Source organism: Canis lupus, chromosome X, assembly GCF_048164855.1.
Source record: "Canis lupus baileyi chromosome X, mCanLup2.hap1, whole genome shotgun sequence".
NCBI classification, from domain to species: domain Eukaryota; kingdom Metazoa; phylum Chordata; class Mammalia; order Carnivora; family Canidae; genus Canis; species Canis lupus.
Genome location: NC_132876.1, coordinates 44,741,486 through 44,759,982, shown reverse-complemented (window position 1 = coordinate 44,759,982; position 18,497 = coordinate 44,741,486). Strand labels below are relative to the sequence as shown.

The following is an 18,497-nucleotide window of genomic DNA, read 5'->3' as shown; positions in this document are numbered from 1 at the left end:
CTGTGCAACTGGTGACTCCTGTATGATACTAGGGGTATTATTGATAGTAGGAAAAACACATTTATAGTTTAAGGCATTCCTTGTTATTTTACTGTATAATATTCACAAAGACCAGTGAGAACTGTGAGGCTATTTAACAGTCTAGAATGCAAAACCAAACTTTTTTTAAGCATTCTCCCTGTGTGTTTTCAACAAATGGTGTTTTAAATTAATTTCTTATAAAGCATATATTGTAATTGAGAAAAGGCATATCCTATAAATTGGATTTGCTGGTTTGGGTTCAACATCTCATTGAGGGAGACAATCCATGACAACATGGCCTTCAGTTGAGATCACAAAACAACTTCTATACGGCCCGTGATCCACAAGGTGGCACCACTGAGCAATTAGTTTATCTTAAGATGACTTCTAGGTTCTCTAGATAATGCTGAAGAATAATGTTATCCCTTTTCAAAACCAATATCAATCACTTCTAATGAATAGAGTAAGAAAGGGAAAAATTATGACTTTACAGTGGATAAACTTTGCAGACATCACTTTAACCAAGTACTCAAGGTTAACATCACTGGTGATCAGTCATTGTTATACCATGTACTCCTGACATGACATGGTGAGAAGGGCACTTCACCTTTGTGACATTTTTTTCCTCAAACCCATAACCTGAGTCTAATTATGAGAAAACATCAGACAAATCCAAAGTTAAGTATATTCTACAAAATACTTGACCAGTATTTTGTCAAGATCATAAAAAACAAGAAAGAAGACTAAGGAACTGTCACAGATCAGAAGGGCCTAAGGAAATATGACAGTTAAATGGAATGCAGTATTCCAGTCTGGGTTTTACAAAATAACATTAGTGAAAAAACTGGGGAAATCTGAATAAGGACTACAATGTAGTTAAGAGTATTGTACCAATATTAATTCTTAGTTTTGACAATTGTACTGTAGTCATATAAGATGTTAACATTAGAAGAAGTTGAGTGGAAGATAAATAGATCTTTGTGATGTATGATCTTTGAAACTATTCTCTAAGTCTAAAATTATTTGAAGTAAAAACTTTAAGTCAAGGAACTCTCAAAAATACTAGGTTAACAGGCAGCAATTTTCCATTTATTTATTATATGGATATACCAGAAATCTATAAAAGCTTGAATAATGGTTAGGCATATTAACCCAGTATATGGTTTCAAGATCTGGAGTTTATTTCCTCTACAGACACAGTGAACATATTTACCAAACCCCACAGTAGGATACTTTGTTTGACAAAATATGTTTATGTAACTTTCAAGTGAGAGAATATATCACAGGTAATAAAAACCAAGTTGATTATCTCTGTTCTCTGCCCTTTGGTGGCACCTTTCAGTTATCTCACTAAATGTGTGTTATGAGATTGATAACTGTATTCTAGCCTTGCCTTTTAAAAACTCTGTGGCTTACTAACCACCGGTCATATGAGACAACATATGGATAAGATCTTTCTAATAAGCCAAATGTTTGTGTAGCACAGAATAGGAGTTTGGACTATAAATATCCTCTTAGAATCAACTAAGGAAATATTTTTAACTTCCTTTTTTTTAAGATTTTAAAAATTTATTCATGAGAGACACAGAGAGAGGCAGAGACACAGACAGAGGGAGAAGCAGGCTCCTGGCAGGGAGCCAGATGCAGGACTTGTTCCCCGGACTTGGGATCATGCCCTGAACCAAAGGCAGATGCTCAACTGCTGAGCCCCCCAGGCATCCCCATTTTTAACTTCTTTAAAGGATGTGTGAGAACCAGTTTTCAACATGTTATATCTGTGCATACAGATATGAGAAAATTTTGACTTAAAAATTCTTATATAAATGATTAAGAAAACAATAATTTATAAGCCTTGATAAGAGCTAAATAAATAAAAATATTAATGTATATTTTCTCCCAGAGATGCAAATTAATTTGGGAGTCTCCAACATATTCACATGAAAAAGAATGAAATTGGACCCCTATCTCATATCACTCACAAAAATGAACTCAAACTATGTTAAAGATTTACATAACCTGAAACTGTAAAAATCCTAGAATAAAACATAGGTGGAAAGATTTCTTGACATTAGTCTTGGCAATGCTCTTTTGGATATGACACCAAAAGCATAAGCAACAAAAGCAAAAAAATAAATGAGACTACATCAAACTAAAAGTTCTGTACAGCAAAAGAAATCCTCAACAAAATAAAAAGGCATTGTATAGAATGGAAGAAAATATTTGCAAACCATCTATCTGATAAGAGGTCAATATCTAAAATATTAAATTCTTTTTTTTCTGATCAGTCAATAACCTATAGATTTTCCTTTCCTTAAAAAATTCTAGTTTTTGGTAGCTATCATGCTCCACCCAAAACCACTCACCTGATTTTAGACATTTCGTTATACATTAATTCATAGTTTCTGAACCCTATACCAAGTCTAGCCTATTCCCTTATCTTGATTGATATCCTTCTATGTGTACCAATTTCCTAGGGCTGATGTAACAAATTACCACAAACTGGATGGTTTAAAAGAAAAAAAAAACCGTTCCCTCACAAGTCTGGAGACTAGAATTCTGAAATCAAGGTGTCAGCAGAGCCATTCGTCCTCTGAAGTCTCTAGGGACAAAGTCTTCCTTGCCTGTTCCAGCTGTGGGTGATGCCAAAAATCCTAATTGTTCCTTGATTGAGATACACATCAATTTCTGCCTATTTCCTCATATGGCATTCTCCCTGGATATCTATGTCCAAATTTCCCTCCTCTTAGAAGGACACTAGTCATTGGTTTTAGGGACAACCCTAATCTAGGATGACTACAGCTTAACTTGATTATATCTACAAAAACCGTATTTCCAAAAAGGGTCACATTTACAGGTACCAGTGGTTAGAACTTCAACATTTTTTTTTGGAGGACACAATTCAACACAAAACATCTTGACCTAACTCTTTCAGGCTTGACTCCATAAACTAAAAACAGCAACCCATGCCACTTCCCATCAATGCTGTAACCATCTAACCAGTATAATTATTTAATGCTTAATTATTTGTCAAGAACTGTGGTTAAGTCAAGGTGGCAGCATTTCTAGAGCTACTTTAGTTACTGAAAAGTTTTCTAATCCATTTCTGACACATGGCCCCATTTACAAACAGTGGCATGCTCAATAGGATTGAAGTAACCTTAAATGTATGGGATTAAAACCTATCAGTCTTATCAGTGGGAAAAAATAGAGAAGTGTTGACATGCTTGTGTACCATGTAACATTGGTGGTAATGGTAGAGAGTTCTTTTCCTTTTGATTTTCTTTGATGAATTGGCTTTATTTTGATGAGAGAACTTGTAGGAATCATCTCAAAATAGCATTCATATACTTCAAAGTAGATGCTTTATAAAAAGAGATTTGACAACAAACAAGTAATATACTTAAGGATCACATTTCTGAAATCAGTTGATCTTTTGCATCACTCACTGACAGGTTACACCAAGATATTAATACTATTCAGAGACACCATTCCTCATTTGATCATTCTATAAGTAAAAACTGTTGCTGTCTTTCACATGAGAGCTGTGACTAATGACAGTCCTTTTGTTTGAATACCCCTGTATTTCCTACAGCTGTGGCAACAAATCCATGTATTAAATACCTAAAACAACAGAAATGTATTCACTTACAGTTCTCAAGACTAGAAGTCTGCAGGGTCATTCTCCCTCTGAAGGCTCTAAGGAAGATTCCTTTCTTCCTTCTTCCTAGCTTCTAGTGATTGCTAGCAATCCTTAGAATCCCTTGGCTTATAGCTCCATCATTTCAGTTTCTTCTGTCTTCACATGACTCTCCTCCCTCTGTGTGTCTGTGTCTCTGTGTCCAAATCTCCCTCCCCTTTCTGTTACCAAGACAGCAATCATTGGCCACTATAATTGACTATAATCCTCATTTAACTGGACTACATGTGCAAAGACATTATTTTCAATTAAGATCACATTCTGTAGTTATGGGTTAATCTAAATTTTTGGGAGACACTGCCTAACTCACTACAGTGCCCAAATCAAATCTTGTGCTAGATAAGGCATTATATTTTAAGTTGAAGTCTTACTCATATAAATACAAAACTGAATTTTTCTATGACTACAAGTTGAAATATTTTTTTAAGATTTTATTTATTTACATAGAAAGAGAGTGAGTGAGTGGGGGGACAGGCAGAGGGAGAGGGAGAGAGGGAATCTCAAGCAGACTGCACTGAGCACAGAGCTGGACACAGGGCTTGATCTCATGACCCTGAGATCATGACCTGAGCCAAAATCAAGAGTCAGATGCCTAATTGTGCCATCCAGGTGCCCCTACAAGTTGAAATATTTTAAAAGGCACCAGCCACAAAATGAGAGCTCTGATTCCTAACCTCTGTGTCCATTTTTGAAAATTATAAGTTTATAACTTGTACTTTCATTTAGGATAAGACTAAATTTTTGGAACTCATAATGTTTCCACTAAGAATCTTTCAGGGGCACCTGCGTGGCTCAGTTAATTAAGTGTCCTGCAGTTGATTTAGGCTCAAGTCATGACCTCAGTGTGGTGAGATCCAGCCGGGCATGGGGCTCCATGATCAGTGCAGAGTACTGCCCCTTCTGCTCCTCACCCTGGTCTTACTCTCCTTCTCTAAAATAAATAAATAAATAAATAAATAAATAAATAAATAAATAAATATGAGGCCAGCATCACCTTAATTCCAAAACCAGACAAAGACCCCACCAAAAAGGAGAATTACAGACCAATATCCTTGATGAACATGGATGCAAAAATTCTCAACAAGATACTGGCCAATAGGATCCAACAGTACATTAAGAAAATTATTCACCATGACCAAGTAGGATTTACCCCTGGGACACAAGGCTGGTTCAACACCCGTAAAACAATCAATGTGATTCATCATATCAGCAAGAGAAAAACCAAGAACCATATGATCCTCTCATTGGATGCAGAGAAAGCATTGGACAAAATACAGCATCCATTTCTGATCAAAACTCTTCAGAGTGTAGGGATAGAGGGAACATTCCTCGACATCTTAAAAGCCATCTATGAAAAGCCCACAGCAAATATCATTCTCAATAGGGAAGCACTGGGAGCCGTTCCCCTAAGATCAGGAATAAGACAGGGATGTCCACTCTCACCACTGCTATTCAACAAAGTACTGGAAGTCCTAGCCTCAGCAATCAGACAACAAAAAGACATTAAAGGCATTCAAATTGGCAAAGAAGAAGTCAAACTCTCCCTCTTCGCCTATGACATGATACTCTACATAGAAAACCCAAAAGTCTCCACCCCAAGATTGCTAAACTCATACAGCAATTCGGTAGCGTGGCAGGATACAAAATCAATGCCCAGAAATCAGTGGCATTTCTATACACTCACAATGAGACTGAAGAAAGAGAAATTAAGGAGTCAATCCCATTTACAATTGCACCCAAAAGCATAAGATACCTAGGAATAAACCTAACCAAAGATGTAAAGGATCTATACCCTCAAAACTATAGAACACTTCTGAAAGAAATTGAGGAAGACACAAAGAGATGGAAAAATATTCCATGCTCATGGATTGGTAAAATTAATATTGTGAAAATGTCGATGTTATCCAGGGCAATATACACGTTTAATGCAATCCCTATCAAAATACCATGGACTTTCTTCAGAGAGTTAGAACAAATTATTTTAAGATTTGTGTGGAATCAGAAAAGACCCCGAATAGCCAGGGGAATTTTAAAAAAGAAAACCATATCTGGGGGCATCACAATGCCAGATTTCAGGTTGTACTACAAAGCTGTGGTCATCAAGACAGTGTGGTACTGGCACAAAAACAGACACATAGATCAGTGGAACAGAATAGAGAACCCAGAAGTGGACCCTCAACTTTATGGTCAACTAATATTCGATAAAGGAGGAAAGACTATCCATTGGAAGAAAGTCTCTTCAATAAATGGTGCTGGGAAAATTGGACATCCACATGCAGAAGAATGAAACTAGACAACTCTCTTTCACCATACACAAAGATAAACTCAAAATGGATGAAAGATCTACATGTGAGACAAGATTCCATCAAAATCCTAGAGAAGAACACAGGCAACACCCTTTTTGAACTCGGCCACAGTAACTTCTTGCAAGATACATCCACGAAGGCAAAAGAAACAAAAGCAAAAATGAACTATTGGGACTTCATCAAGGTAAGAAGCTTTTGCACAGCAAAGGATACAGTCAACAAAACTCAAAGACAACCTACAGAATGGGAGAAGATATTTGCAAATGACGTATCAGATAAAGGGCTAGTTTCCAAGATCTATAAAGAACTTCTTAAACTCAACACCAAAGAAACAAACAATCCAATCATGAAATGGGCAAAAGACATGAAGAGAAATCTCACAGAGGAAGACATAGACATGGCCAACATGCATATGAGAAAATGCTCTGCATCACTTGCCATCAGGGAAATAAATAAAATCTTTTAAAAAATAATCTTTTAGAACTTTTTCCTTTCATAAATATCATTGTTCTCATGACTGAGAGCATACTAAACACTTTACAGGTCATTGGATTACTTATGTATCACTCTTACCTGTGATCATTATGGCAAAACTTATTTAATGTATAAGAGGGGTCCAGTGGAAAGATGTATCTGCATAATGCCACATAATCAGTTGAAAAAATGTTGAGTATTAGCACCTCCTTTTTCCCTATCTTCAATCTGAAATTTTTACTTTTCATATAGATGCTCTGGTGCCATGTATATCTAGACTAAAGATGCTAAGGAAACAGTGTCTTCAAATGGCCAATAATGTCCACTATTTTAATACAAACACAAAAAAGCAAAACTACTCCATAAACTTGCTTGATTTTTCAAGTGAGCTAGTTGAAGTTTCTTTTAAAATATTCATAATTTAGGGGCACCTGAGTGGCTCAGTTCATTAAGAACTGGACTCATGATCAGCCCGGGTGGCTCAGTGGTTTAGCACTGCCTTCAGCCCAGGGCCTGATCCTGGAGACCCAGGACCCTGCATGGGGCCTGCTTCTCCCTCTGCCTGTGTCTCTGCCTCTCTCTCTCTCTCTCTCTCTCTCTCTGTCTCCCATGAATAAATAAATAAAATCTTTAAAAAAAGAGAGAACTGGACTCATGATTTCAGCCCAGGTTATGATCCCTTGGGTCATGAGATCAAGACCTGCATGAGGCTCGTGCTCTGTGGAGAGTCTGCTTAAGATTCTCTCTCCCTCTTCCTCTCCCTCTCACCCTGCTTGCACTCACTCTTTTTAAAATAAATACATCTTTTAAAATAAAATAAAATAAAATAAAATAAAATAAAATAAAACACTGATAACTTAATATTTCTGTTCTCTGTAGAATACCTGATATTTCTTCTATATGTAATATGCTATTTTCCATAATAGGCTATGATGTTTGACCTTATTTAATTATTTATTATTTAAAAATTTTAATTCCAGTATAGTAAACATACATTTTATATTAGTTTCAGGTGTACAATATAGTGACTCCACAATTCTTTTTTTTTTAATTTTACTTTATATTTATGATAGGCACACAGTGAGTGAGAGAGAGGCAGAGACATAAGCAGAGGGAGAAGCAGGCTCCATGCACCGGGAGCCCGACGTGGGATTCGATCCCTGGTCTCCAGGATTGCGCCCTGGGCCAAAGGCAGGCGCTAAACCACTGCGCCACCCAGGGATCCCTACAATTCTATACATTACTCAGTGCTCATCTCATAAGTGTAGTTTTAATCTACTTTACCTGTTTCACCCATCCACACCACTCCTTTTTAGTAATCATCAGTTTGTTCTCTACAGTTAAGAGTCTGTTTTTTTATTTGTCTTTTTTATTTCCTTTTCTCATTTGTTTTGTATCTTAAATTCCACATATAAGTGGGGGCGCCTGGGTGGCTCAGTGGTTGAGCGTCTGCCTTTGGCTCAGGGCGTGATCCCGGGGTCCTGGGGTAGAGTCCTACATCAGGCTCCCCACAGGGGGCCTGCTTCTCCCTCTGCCTATGTCATTGCCTCTCTCTATATCTCTCATGAATAAATAAATAAAATATTTTTAAAAATTCCACAGATGAGTGAAAACATATGGTATTTGTCTTTCTCTTACATATTTCACTTAGCATTATACTCTCTAGCTCCCCATGTTGCAAATGACAAGATTTCCTTTTCATGGGTGAATAATATTCCATTGTGTACATATATGTGTATGTATATATGTATATGTATATATGTATATATATATATATGTGTATGTATCTGTTCTCCTATCAATGCGTGCTTCTTGATTGTATAGATAGCATTTAATGTTTGTTACTATCCTGTGTTTCAGGGACTCCATGAAAAAACTGGTGCATTTACAGCTGTTAAAGTAATGAATGCTCGTAAGGTAATATATCTTGTCCATATTCTGTTCATTTAATGGACTGTTTATGGTGTTGGGATAAACAGCTTGGAAAATAGATGTGTTTTAATCATTAGTATACAAAATTATAATTGTGTTAATCTGGATTTTTATATTTATCAATTAATATTTCTATCCATTAGTATCATATTTTTATTATTGATTTATTGTTTTTACACATAAAATGTTTCACTCACAGTGAAAGGTCTACATATTTTGGCATTCTTTAAGAATGAAGAAAATATCTATATTCCTGTCTACTTCTAGTTATCTGTTTCTAGGGATAGCAAAGAGGAGATTTCCTCTAATATTGTGTTCATTCTCCTGTTTTCCATCATATATTTCTCCCTGACCAACCTTTCCTTTTGAGAATTGAGGCCATTAGATTCTCAATGACAGGCAGAAGGAAAGAACTTGTCATAGATGCACATTTTTCAGGCATTTTCTGACAGATAAGCAAGAGGGACAGTTTAATTGACATTGTTCCTGCTAACATTTGTAAAGTTGTGTCATGGTTCATAACATATTGTCATAGAATTTGTTAAGCACTGATTTCTATCTTTTTTCTTCAGCATGAGTGCCTCACTTTTCAAGATAATATTAGCATGAACATAGCAAAGATAAAAAAATTTTCACTTCACTATACCCTAAAGAAAAATTCTCAAATGTTATGACTGAAAAACTATACATATTCACTGAACTGTTGTCAATGCCATAAACTGTTCTTTTCCAATTTGTGCAGGGAGTGAATTGCTGAAACTGTTTAAGGAGTTTTATGGTTTTTATTTTGCCAGTAAATGTCAAATGTTGAAAACCAATGTGAATTTCAAGGAATTTTGAGGTTTTGTGGATTTATTTTGCCCTACAAACCATGTCTTCCAAATAATCAGCCTAGTACTTTTTGAGTGTGCCTTTCTAAAATAATTATTTCCTTCTTTTGACTTGAAAAATCTTTTACATATATTTAATTTACCTTTTAGGTACTCTAACTTTTGAAATATTTAAAAAGTATGTTCAACCCATAGATAGTTTCAATTACCTTGTTTTATAAGGAGAAATAGCACTTTCCTAACATCAAATGGTAATGTTCCCATTAACATGGCAGTTAAATCTGTTACTATGAATTTAGTGCCAAGTTTCTGTATATATAAGAATTTGATTTTTTGAAGTAAAATTATTAGTGAAAATTGAGAGAGGAATAATATTATGTTACTCTTCCACTTAGTGCCAAAAGAACACAAAATATTTAAAAATAAATCATTCTCCGAGTGTACCAGTGGATCTAATAACATTTTGTTCTTGATTTTGCAGACCCCTTTACCTGAAATAGGAAAGAGAGTGAGAGTGAATAAATATCAAAAGTCTGTTGGATGGAGATACAGTGTGAGTACTGAAAGTCCCCTCTAGGTCTCAAGCTGTCTTTCCTTTAATTTTCAACTTTAAACTAACCCTTTATATCTTTATCTTTAGAGGGACATCGCTAAAATATTCTTGCCTGGAAGTGATAACATATTACCTTTTAACACATTCATTCACATAGATTCAATCATTGTACTTGAACACTAACATCTGTCATAAAGCAGGAGCTAGAAGAAATGGTTCCCTGAACAGATAAGTGTTGACAGCAGGTGAAGAATTGATTATATCCACAGAGCATAGAACCCTCTAGCTGAGTAGTAACAAAAGAGATAAAACCAAGAGAAAATTTTTCCTTGAATTGGCCTGCACAAGGTCTTTTTTACACCTTTCACATGGTATTCCAGACTGACTGGCTATTCCCCCATTGTGATTCTAACAACATTGCTATTGTATATGAGCTAAAGGAAGACTATCCTTTTTTTATTGTAAGAACAATAGCAGACAGAAAACCACAGACTATCCAAGCTAAGTCTTCACACATCTGGCATAGTACTTGATTAGATAACGGAGTGTGAAGATCCTTTCTACTTGAAGCTTTTTAACTGTCTTACAAAGCAGTCTCTATGACTCTAATAATTTTCTGGCTCTAGAATAAGGTCAGACAAAGAAAATTCTTTTTTGGTAGATGTTGGTGATCTATCAAAATATTCTGTGAGCCTAAAGACAGAATTCCTGCTCTTATCAATATAATTCATTGATATCTTTTTTCTTACTTTTCTCCTCAGCTATCTGGTATTCAAATATTTTAAACCTTTGTGCCTTAATAAATATTATCTCAGGATTTAAAATAACGTTTTCCATTAGCACAATCACATTCAGAAAACATTTGTATTTATATTAGAAAGGTATTGGTAAACAGCTTCATGATTCATCTAATAAGTACCTGGCTCCTGTTTTATTTACAATGTATCTCAGGACACAAAGCATATCCAAGTGAAAGAGTGCTGATTAATAACATGGTTTGGTAGATCAAGAAGCTGCAAAAGGCTAAGGAATGAAAAATATAATCTTTGACTAATTTTGGTCTCATCAAACATTTCTGTTAATAAGTCCCTTTAAAGATCTTTCCCCAAACCTCTCTGGTATTCTTTCCACGGGGAAAAATATTTTGGTTCTAGAACTGGGTGAAATTATAAAGGAAGTTGTGGTATCCTTGAGCTGCTTATTTTTGACGAAAAGTAGGATGTTCAGGCTACTCTGGGATCAACTGGCCCTGAGCCAGGAAATGCTATAGCATCATGTTACTGGGATGTGTGTGAGAGTTTTAAATTACCCACTTGGCCTGATGGATATAATATACTTATGTATTTTTCACAAGCTCAACTTCCTGTTAATTGAGAATGGCAAACACACTAATGCTTTTCAAACATATCTGATCTTGGTTTACTGGTTTTGGGGGAGTTTATATTTATGTGGGAAACTCACTCTTAAAACTTTTCTAATTGGTAACTTAGAACTCTCTGATTATATATTTTAGTAAGAAAAATAACTGTTAGCTGATCATCCAGTTAGTATCTCTAAATCATCCTGAATCCTTGGGGATAAGAATTTTGTGACTTGTACACACATCTCTTTGGGTCAGGGATTTATGGAAATAGCAATAATATGGAAGTCCAGACACATGAGTTTAAATACCAAGCCTATCACTAAATTGCTAAGAAATACTTGGAAAACTGGTCTTACCTCTTTTGGCCTCTGATTCCTTATAGGTAAAATGGCACCAGAATATTTGGCCTACTTATAAACAGGGTAAAAAATATGATCAAATGCAACTGCATAGCTGTCTGGAGCCCAGCTATTCTCCTACTTTTGCTTGGGGACATGAACTTTCTAACTCAGAAAAAAAAAAAAGCTATTTGATAATTAAACTATGAAACAAGTTAAAGGACTCAGTCTGGCCCTTGCTTCTCTTTTACATGTACTTTGTGTTCTTACCCTCACATCATCAACTCATTCCTATTTCTTGCACCCTTTGTGAATTCATATTCCTTTAAAGATAACCATGGTGCCTTGCTAGGAACTGAGAGTGTCCATGTACATACAGAACTGCTCGCTCCCAAGGTTTTTTCTATATGATGACAGATGATGTTACCATTTCAAAGGAAAGCCACATCAGAGGGAAAGCAGAAAGTTCAGTGGTCCTACATGGCAAGAATGAAAGTCACAAGGATCAACTTTTAGCTTTGTGGAAAACAGGTTAAGGGAATTCAAAGGGAGCTTATTAGCTGAGTTTCCTTAGGACGCTGGGATGAGGTTGGAACTTGAACTTCTATATAATTCTCATGCTACAAGTTGATTGTTTTATTTATTTCTGCCTTTGTTACACAATAAATACAAAGAAAGAACCTGTCATTGGATTTCCAGCTGGAGAAACCATGCCCTGTCTCCTTCCCCTAAAGACAAATAGGTGTCTAGATTTCTTTTCTAGTTGTTGAATATTTATGGAAAATAAATGTTTATCTACTGGAAAATCCCAGGGAAACGTTAAAAAATGTTCTGCAGCTGCTAGTAATTTCTCTGATATTTCAAACTTTTTACAAGTTATATTACGAATATTTGGGGACATTTCAGAACCTAGTACATTGCCTTATATTTATTTCATAACTATTTTTAAAGTCTAATCACACTGTAGCTAAATATTTTAAAAATGCCTATCTTTTCTACTGGGTTTCAGAAAATAAGCTAAGAAAGAAAATGAAAGCTGACTAGATATATTCAGCTATCTATTAATTTCAGCTAAAAAATGTATTTTCCTTAACCCCCAGGGTCATCAAGTCAAGGTAATTAAAGGAAATTCTGAGGAGAACTAAAGATATAGGTTAATTCCTTGATACTTTTCATGCTGGTTGACCCTTTTCTGATTCATTGCCCCAGAGAAGTCAAAGGTCTTTTTTTCCTGGATTTCAGGACAGGAACTCAACTATTTTTAATTGAAATGTCTTCTTTTCTATTTTTGGTTATTTGAGGAACCTCCATACCATTTTCCACATTGGCTATACCAATTTACATTCCTGCCAACAGTGCATGAGAGTTCCTTTTTCTCCATATCCTTTCCAACATTTGTTATTTCTTGTGTTCTTAACTTTAGCCACTTTACTAGGGTAAAATAAGTCAGACTGAGAAAGACAAATACCATATGATTCCACTCATGTGCAATCTAAAAAAGCCAATGAATAAACAAACAGCAGAATCAGATCTATAGGGCAGCCCCAGTGGCGCAGTGGTTTAGCGCCGCCTGCGGCCCAGGGTGTGATCCTGGAGACCTGGGATCGAGTCCCATGTCGGGCTCCCTGCGTGGAGCCTGCTTCTCCCTCTGCCTGCGTCTCTGCATCTCTCTCTCTCTCTCTCTCTCTCTCTCTGTGTGTGTGTGTGTGTGTCTCATGAATAAATAAATAAAATCTTAAAAAAAAATCAGATCTATAAATACAGAGAACTAAGTGATGGTTGCCAGAGTGGGGGAAGTGAGGAGTTGGGTAAAATAGATGAAGGGGAGTGGGAGATACAGGCTTCAGGTAATGTAGTGAATTAGTCACATGGGTGAAAGGTGCAGCATAGAAAACATAGTCAATGGTAAAATAATAGCATTGTATGATGACAGATGGTACCTACACTTGTGGTGAGTATAGCATAATGTATAGAGAAGTTAAATCACTCTGTCATACACCTGAAACTAATGTAACATTTTATGTCAACTATACTCAAATTTAAAATTTTAATTAAAAAATTACTTACACTTTTCGGTCAAATAATCTTTTCTTTACATACTACAACATATTTACTTTGTACAGTAAGAGTACTCTTAAAAAGATTATGTAAATTGAACTTTTATAGATGTATTAGGTGAGCTTTTTTATTATAATCAATTGAAATTTAGAGCAAGTAGGAATTCAAAGGACCCAGGTGGTAAATCCATTTGTCAAGTGTAATCACTTCCTGAGTCATTTCATATCACCCTCAACTTCATTATGCACTATCCTGTGTTCATCAATGATTATGTCATTCATGTATGTGAATCTTAGTTCCTTGTATGTAAGTTCATTTAAGTTAAGGATATGATATATAAATGCATAAAGAAATTATATGCTTATTGGAAATTCCCAACAATTTAACTTACTTTTCTTAAGTTAACATTTTAAGATATTTTCTCCAATGCATTGCACCTGTATACACATAAAGTGTGATTATTTTTTTAAAATATTTTGTTTATTTATTCATGAGAGAGAGACAGAGACAGAGACACAGGCAGAGGCAGGCTCCATGCAGGGAGCCCAACGTCTGACTGGATCCCAGGTCTCCAGGATCACATCCTGGGCTGCAGGTGGCGCTAAACCGCAGTGCCACTGGGGCTGCCCAAGTGTGATGATTTTTAAATTATTGAGAAGCAAAGAGCTTTTTATCGATTGGCTAAGAATAGTTACAGATAGATTATGGAACATATGGGAACTACTTGGTTGTCATGGGACAAGGGTAGAGCTGAGTCTTAGGGAGAGAGAATAGCTTCCTATTTCACTCCACTATAACAAATAATGATAGAAACAAAAGTTGCTGATGTTTGTAGGTTGGGGTAAAAAGTGGAGAAAGGTGTATAATTCTGATAACACTCTAATGAAAATGAGAAGGTCAAGTAACAAAGATACTGTATGATAATACCTTGCATTTATAACATTCTTCTTTCAAGGACTTCAAAGAACTTTAAATAAATTGTCCTATTTGATTCCACTAATTTTCCATGGAGATGGTAATGGCTGCCAATGTCCATCAGATTTCTGAAGATGAATTCAACCTTGGGAAGATTAAGTGAATTTCCAACCTTTAGCTATTATTGATAAAACCCAGGTGTACTAATGCCCAGTGTAGATGTTCTGCTCCCCCCTCCTTTTTTTTGAGAGGGGGGGGATGAGGGAAGGAGGCAGAGGGGAGGAGTAGAGAGAGAATTGTAAGCAGGCTCCACACTAGGTGGAACCTGAGATCATGACCTGAGCCAAAATCAAGAGTCAGATGCTTAAATGACTGAGCCCAGGCACCCCTAGATGCTCTTTTCTCATGACATCATACTGTCTTCTACTAAAAATATCTCTTGAAATTATGTGTTATACCTTGGCAATCCCATCCAAAAAGATAGCTTCAATTATCACTATAGAGGTAATCCTCAACAACAACAGTACCTTTAGCCCTGATCTGTCCCCTGAGTGGCACATGCATATCTTTATTCTGTGCAATTCTATGCATCCATATAAAGGAAGTACATTTGTGTTTATTGATATAGAAACATGCACTTTAGGTATTGAATAAGACATGCAAGTTGCAGAATAATGAGATATATATATTCTGGAGGAATAAAAATATTTAGAGGAATATACACTCAACTGTTACGACTAATAGAAGAAAATATTCAGTGAGTGTACAGCATTTACATATTTTACTTCATATATAAATACATTTTATTTATAATTTATATATATAAATACATTATGTACTTATACATGTATGTATAAATGACTTTAAGCATATCTTTATAAAAGATTAGCAAAGATCAAACCAGTACCTTTAAGATACAATGAGTCACAAACCAATCAACTCAGTGTGGTACAGGCATAAGGACAGAGATACCAATCAGTGGAAAGGACTATTTCTGTATATCAATGGTGGATTTTTGACAAGGGTGCAAAGACAATTCATGAAGAAAAATAGTCTTTTCGACAATTAATGCTGAGACAACTAGATATCCATATGTAAAAGAATTAACTTGCACCCCTAATTTATATGAAAATTAACTCAAAATGATCAAATACCTAAATGTGAGACTAAAACTATAAAATGCTTAGGAGAAAACATTGGGATAAATCTTTATGACCTTGGATTTGGCAAAGGATCCTTAGATATGACACCAAGAGTATAAAGAATAAAATAAGAAATAAATAAATCAGACTTTATCAAAATTGGAAATTTTGATAATCCCACAGAATGGGAGAAAATGTTTGAAAATCATATACCTTATAAATACTTGGATGTAGAATATATAAATCTTACAATTCAATAATAAAGAGACAACCCAGTCAGAAAACAGAGGCAAAGATTTTCAATTAGACATTCCTCTGAAGATCATATACAAATGGCTAATGATCATTAGTATGATTAACCATCAGAGAATTGCAAGGGAAAACCACAATGAGATACTACTTGAAACCCCCTAGGATGGTTATAATAACAAAATACAAAATAATAAGTGTTGGTGAGGGTATGGAGAAATTGGAATCATCATTGCTGTTGGGAATATAAATATATGCAGCACTGTGGAAAATGATTTGGCATTTTATCAAAATGTTAAATATGGAGTTAACTTTCGACCTAATCACTTCCTTCCAAGGTATATACCAAAAATAAATAAAAACACATATTCACAAAAAAACGATATGAATGCCACAGTAGCATTATTCATAATAGCCAAAAGGTGGAAATAACCCAATTGGTGAATGAAAATGAATAAAATAATAATATGTAATATAATATGGATGAATCTTAAAAAAAAGTTATTCACGAAAGTTCACATACTATATGATTTTCATTTATATAACATGCCCAAGATAGACATAGAAAATATATTAGAAAATTATATTTTCTATAGAAATAGAAAATATATTAGTGGTTGATTAAAGCTGGGATGTGTGTGTAGCAGAATTTAGGAGTGATAACTAGAGTATGAGGCTTCCTTTTGGGGTAATATAAATGTTTTAAAATGGATTGTGGTGATGGTTGCATAATTTTGTAAATATACTAAAAACCTTTGAATTTTATACTTTAAATGATAAATTTATGGTATATAAATTATATCTCAATAAAACTGCTACAAAATAAATAAACAAAATTGTAATGATTCTATTCAGTGAAAACTTTATACAGTGGCCATTGCTGCTGGTGCAGGGATCAAACTTTGAGAACCACTGAATTAAAGGATCTTCAATTAAGCTTTATTTTTCCCCCAAATTCCTGGTTAACCAGGGGTCTCCATTCTCTGACAATCCTAGTTGAGATTTTATTATCAACTGCTGTGTGGTACAATGGGTAGCCATAGGATTTCCTTTGTTCTACTGTAGTTTAGGATCCCATAGTCATTAACTGGCATAGCTTTAAGGGCTTTATTGTCTATCTTCTATTCTTATTCTTCAGGATGAGGAAGAGGATCTCAGGACTGAACTCAACCTGTTGAAGAAGTACTCTTTCCACAAAAACATTGTGTCCTTCTATGGTGCTTTTTTCAAGCTGAGTCCTCCTGGTCAGAGGCACCAACTTTGGGTATGTATTTAATTACCTTGATCTTATTTCCTAAGACTAAGTCTCAGTTGAGGAAATACACTTTAATAAGCTGAGATGTCACTTTTGTCCACAGGAAAATTTAAGGACTCAGCTGCTCAAAGTAGTATGACAAAATGTAATCTGATTCCTGGATGTGGGAGTGAAAAATATGGAATAATTTCAGTAAACTTAAATTCCTGTCAAGAGGCTTTAGGGCAAAATAGGGGAGGGCTCAAATAAACACTGGGAATATTGAACATATTTCTTTTCTTTTTTTTTTAATTTATTTTTTATTGGTGTTCAATTTACTAACATACAGAATAACACCCAGTGCCCGTCACCCATTCTTCCCACCCCCCGCCCTCCTCCCCTTCTACCACCCCTAGTTCGTTTCCCAGAGTTAGCAGTCTTTACGTTCTGTCTCCCTTTCTGATATTTCCCACACATTTCTTCTCCCTTCCCTTATATTCCCTTTCACTATTATTTATATTCCCCAAATGAATGAGAACATATAATGTTTGTCCTTCTCCGACTGACTTACTTCACTCAGCATAATACCCTCCAGTTCCATCCACGTTGAAGCAAATGGTGGGTATTTGTCATTTCTAATAGCTGAGTAATATTCCATTGTATACATAAACCACATCTTCTTTATCCATTCATCTTTCGTTGGACACCGAGACTCCTTCCACAGTTTGGCTATCGTGGCCATTGCTGCTATAAACATCGGGGTGCAGGTGTCCCGGCGTTTCATTGCATTTGTATCTTTGGGGTAAATCCCCAACAGTGCAATTGCTGGGTCGTAGGGCAGGTATATTTTTAACTGTTTGAGGAACCTCCACACAGTTTTCCAGAGTGGCTGCACCAGTTCACATTCCCACCAACAGTGTAAGAGGGTTCCCTTTTCTCCGCATCCTCTCCAACATTTGTTGTTTCCTGCCTTGTTAATTTTCCCCATTCTCACTGGTGTGAGGTGGTATCTCATTGTAGTTTTGATTTGTATTTCCCTGATGGCAAGTGATGCAGAGCATTTTCTCATGTGCATGTTGGCCATGTCTATGTCTTCCTCTGTGAGATTTCTGTTCATGTCTTTTGCCCATTTCATGATTGGATTGTTTGTTTCTTTGGTGTTGAGTTTAATAAGTTCTTTATAGATCTTGGAAACTAGCCCTTTATCTGATATGTCATTTGCAAATATCTTCTCCCATTCTGTAGGTTGTCTTTGAGTTTTGTTGACTGTATCCTTTGCTGTGCAAAAGCTTCTTATCTTGATGAAGTCCCAATAGTTCATTTTTGCTTTTGTTTCTTTTGCCTTCGTGGATGTATCTTGCAAGAAGTTACTATGGCCGAGTTCA

General features: G+C 35.6%; 1 protein-coding gene across 2 annotated transcripts in view; it reads left to right on the top strand.

Annotated features, from left to right (window-relative positions):
- The window catches only part of NRK (Nik related kinase), a 146,413-nt gene that overhangs the window by 60,219 nt on the left and 67,697 nt on the right, over positions 1 to 18,497 (top strand). For both annotated transcript variants that reach the window (XM_072815665.1, XM_072815663.1), the window contains exons 3-5: positions 8,359 to 8,415; positions 9,742 to 9,813; positions 17,017 to 17,142. In XM_072815665.1, the coding sequence (XP_072671766.1) occupies positions 8,359 to 8,415; positions 9,742 to 9,813; positions 17,017 to 17,142 (255 nt within the window). The remainder of the gene's footprint in view (positions 1 to 8,358; positions 8,416 to 9,741; positions 9,814 to 17,016; positions 17,143 to 18,497) is intronic.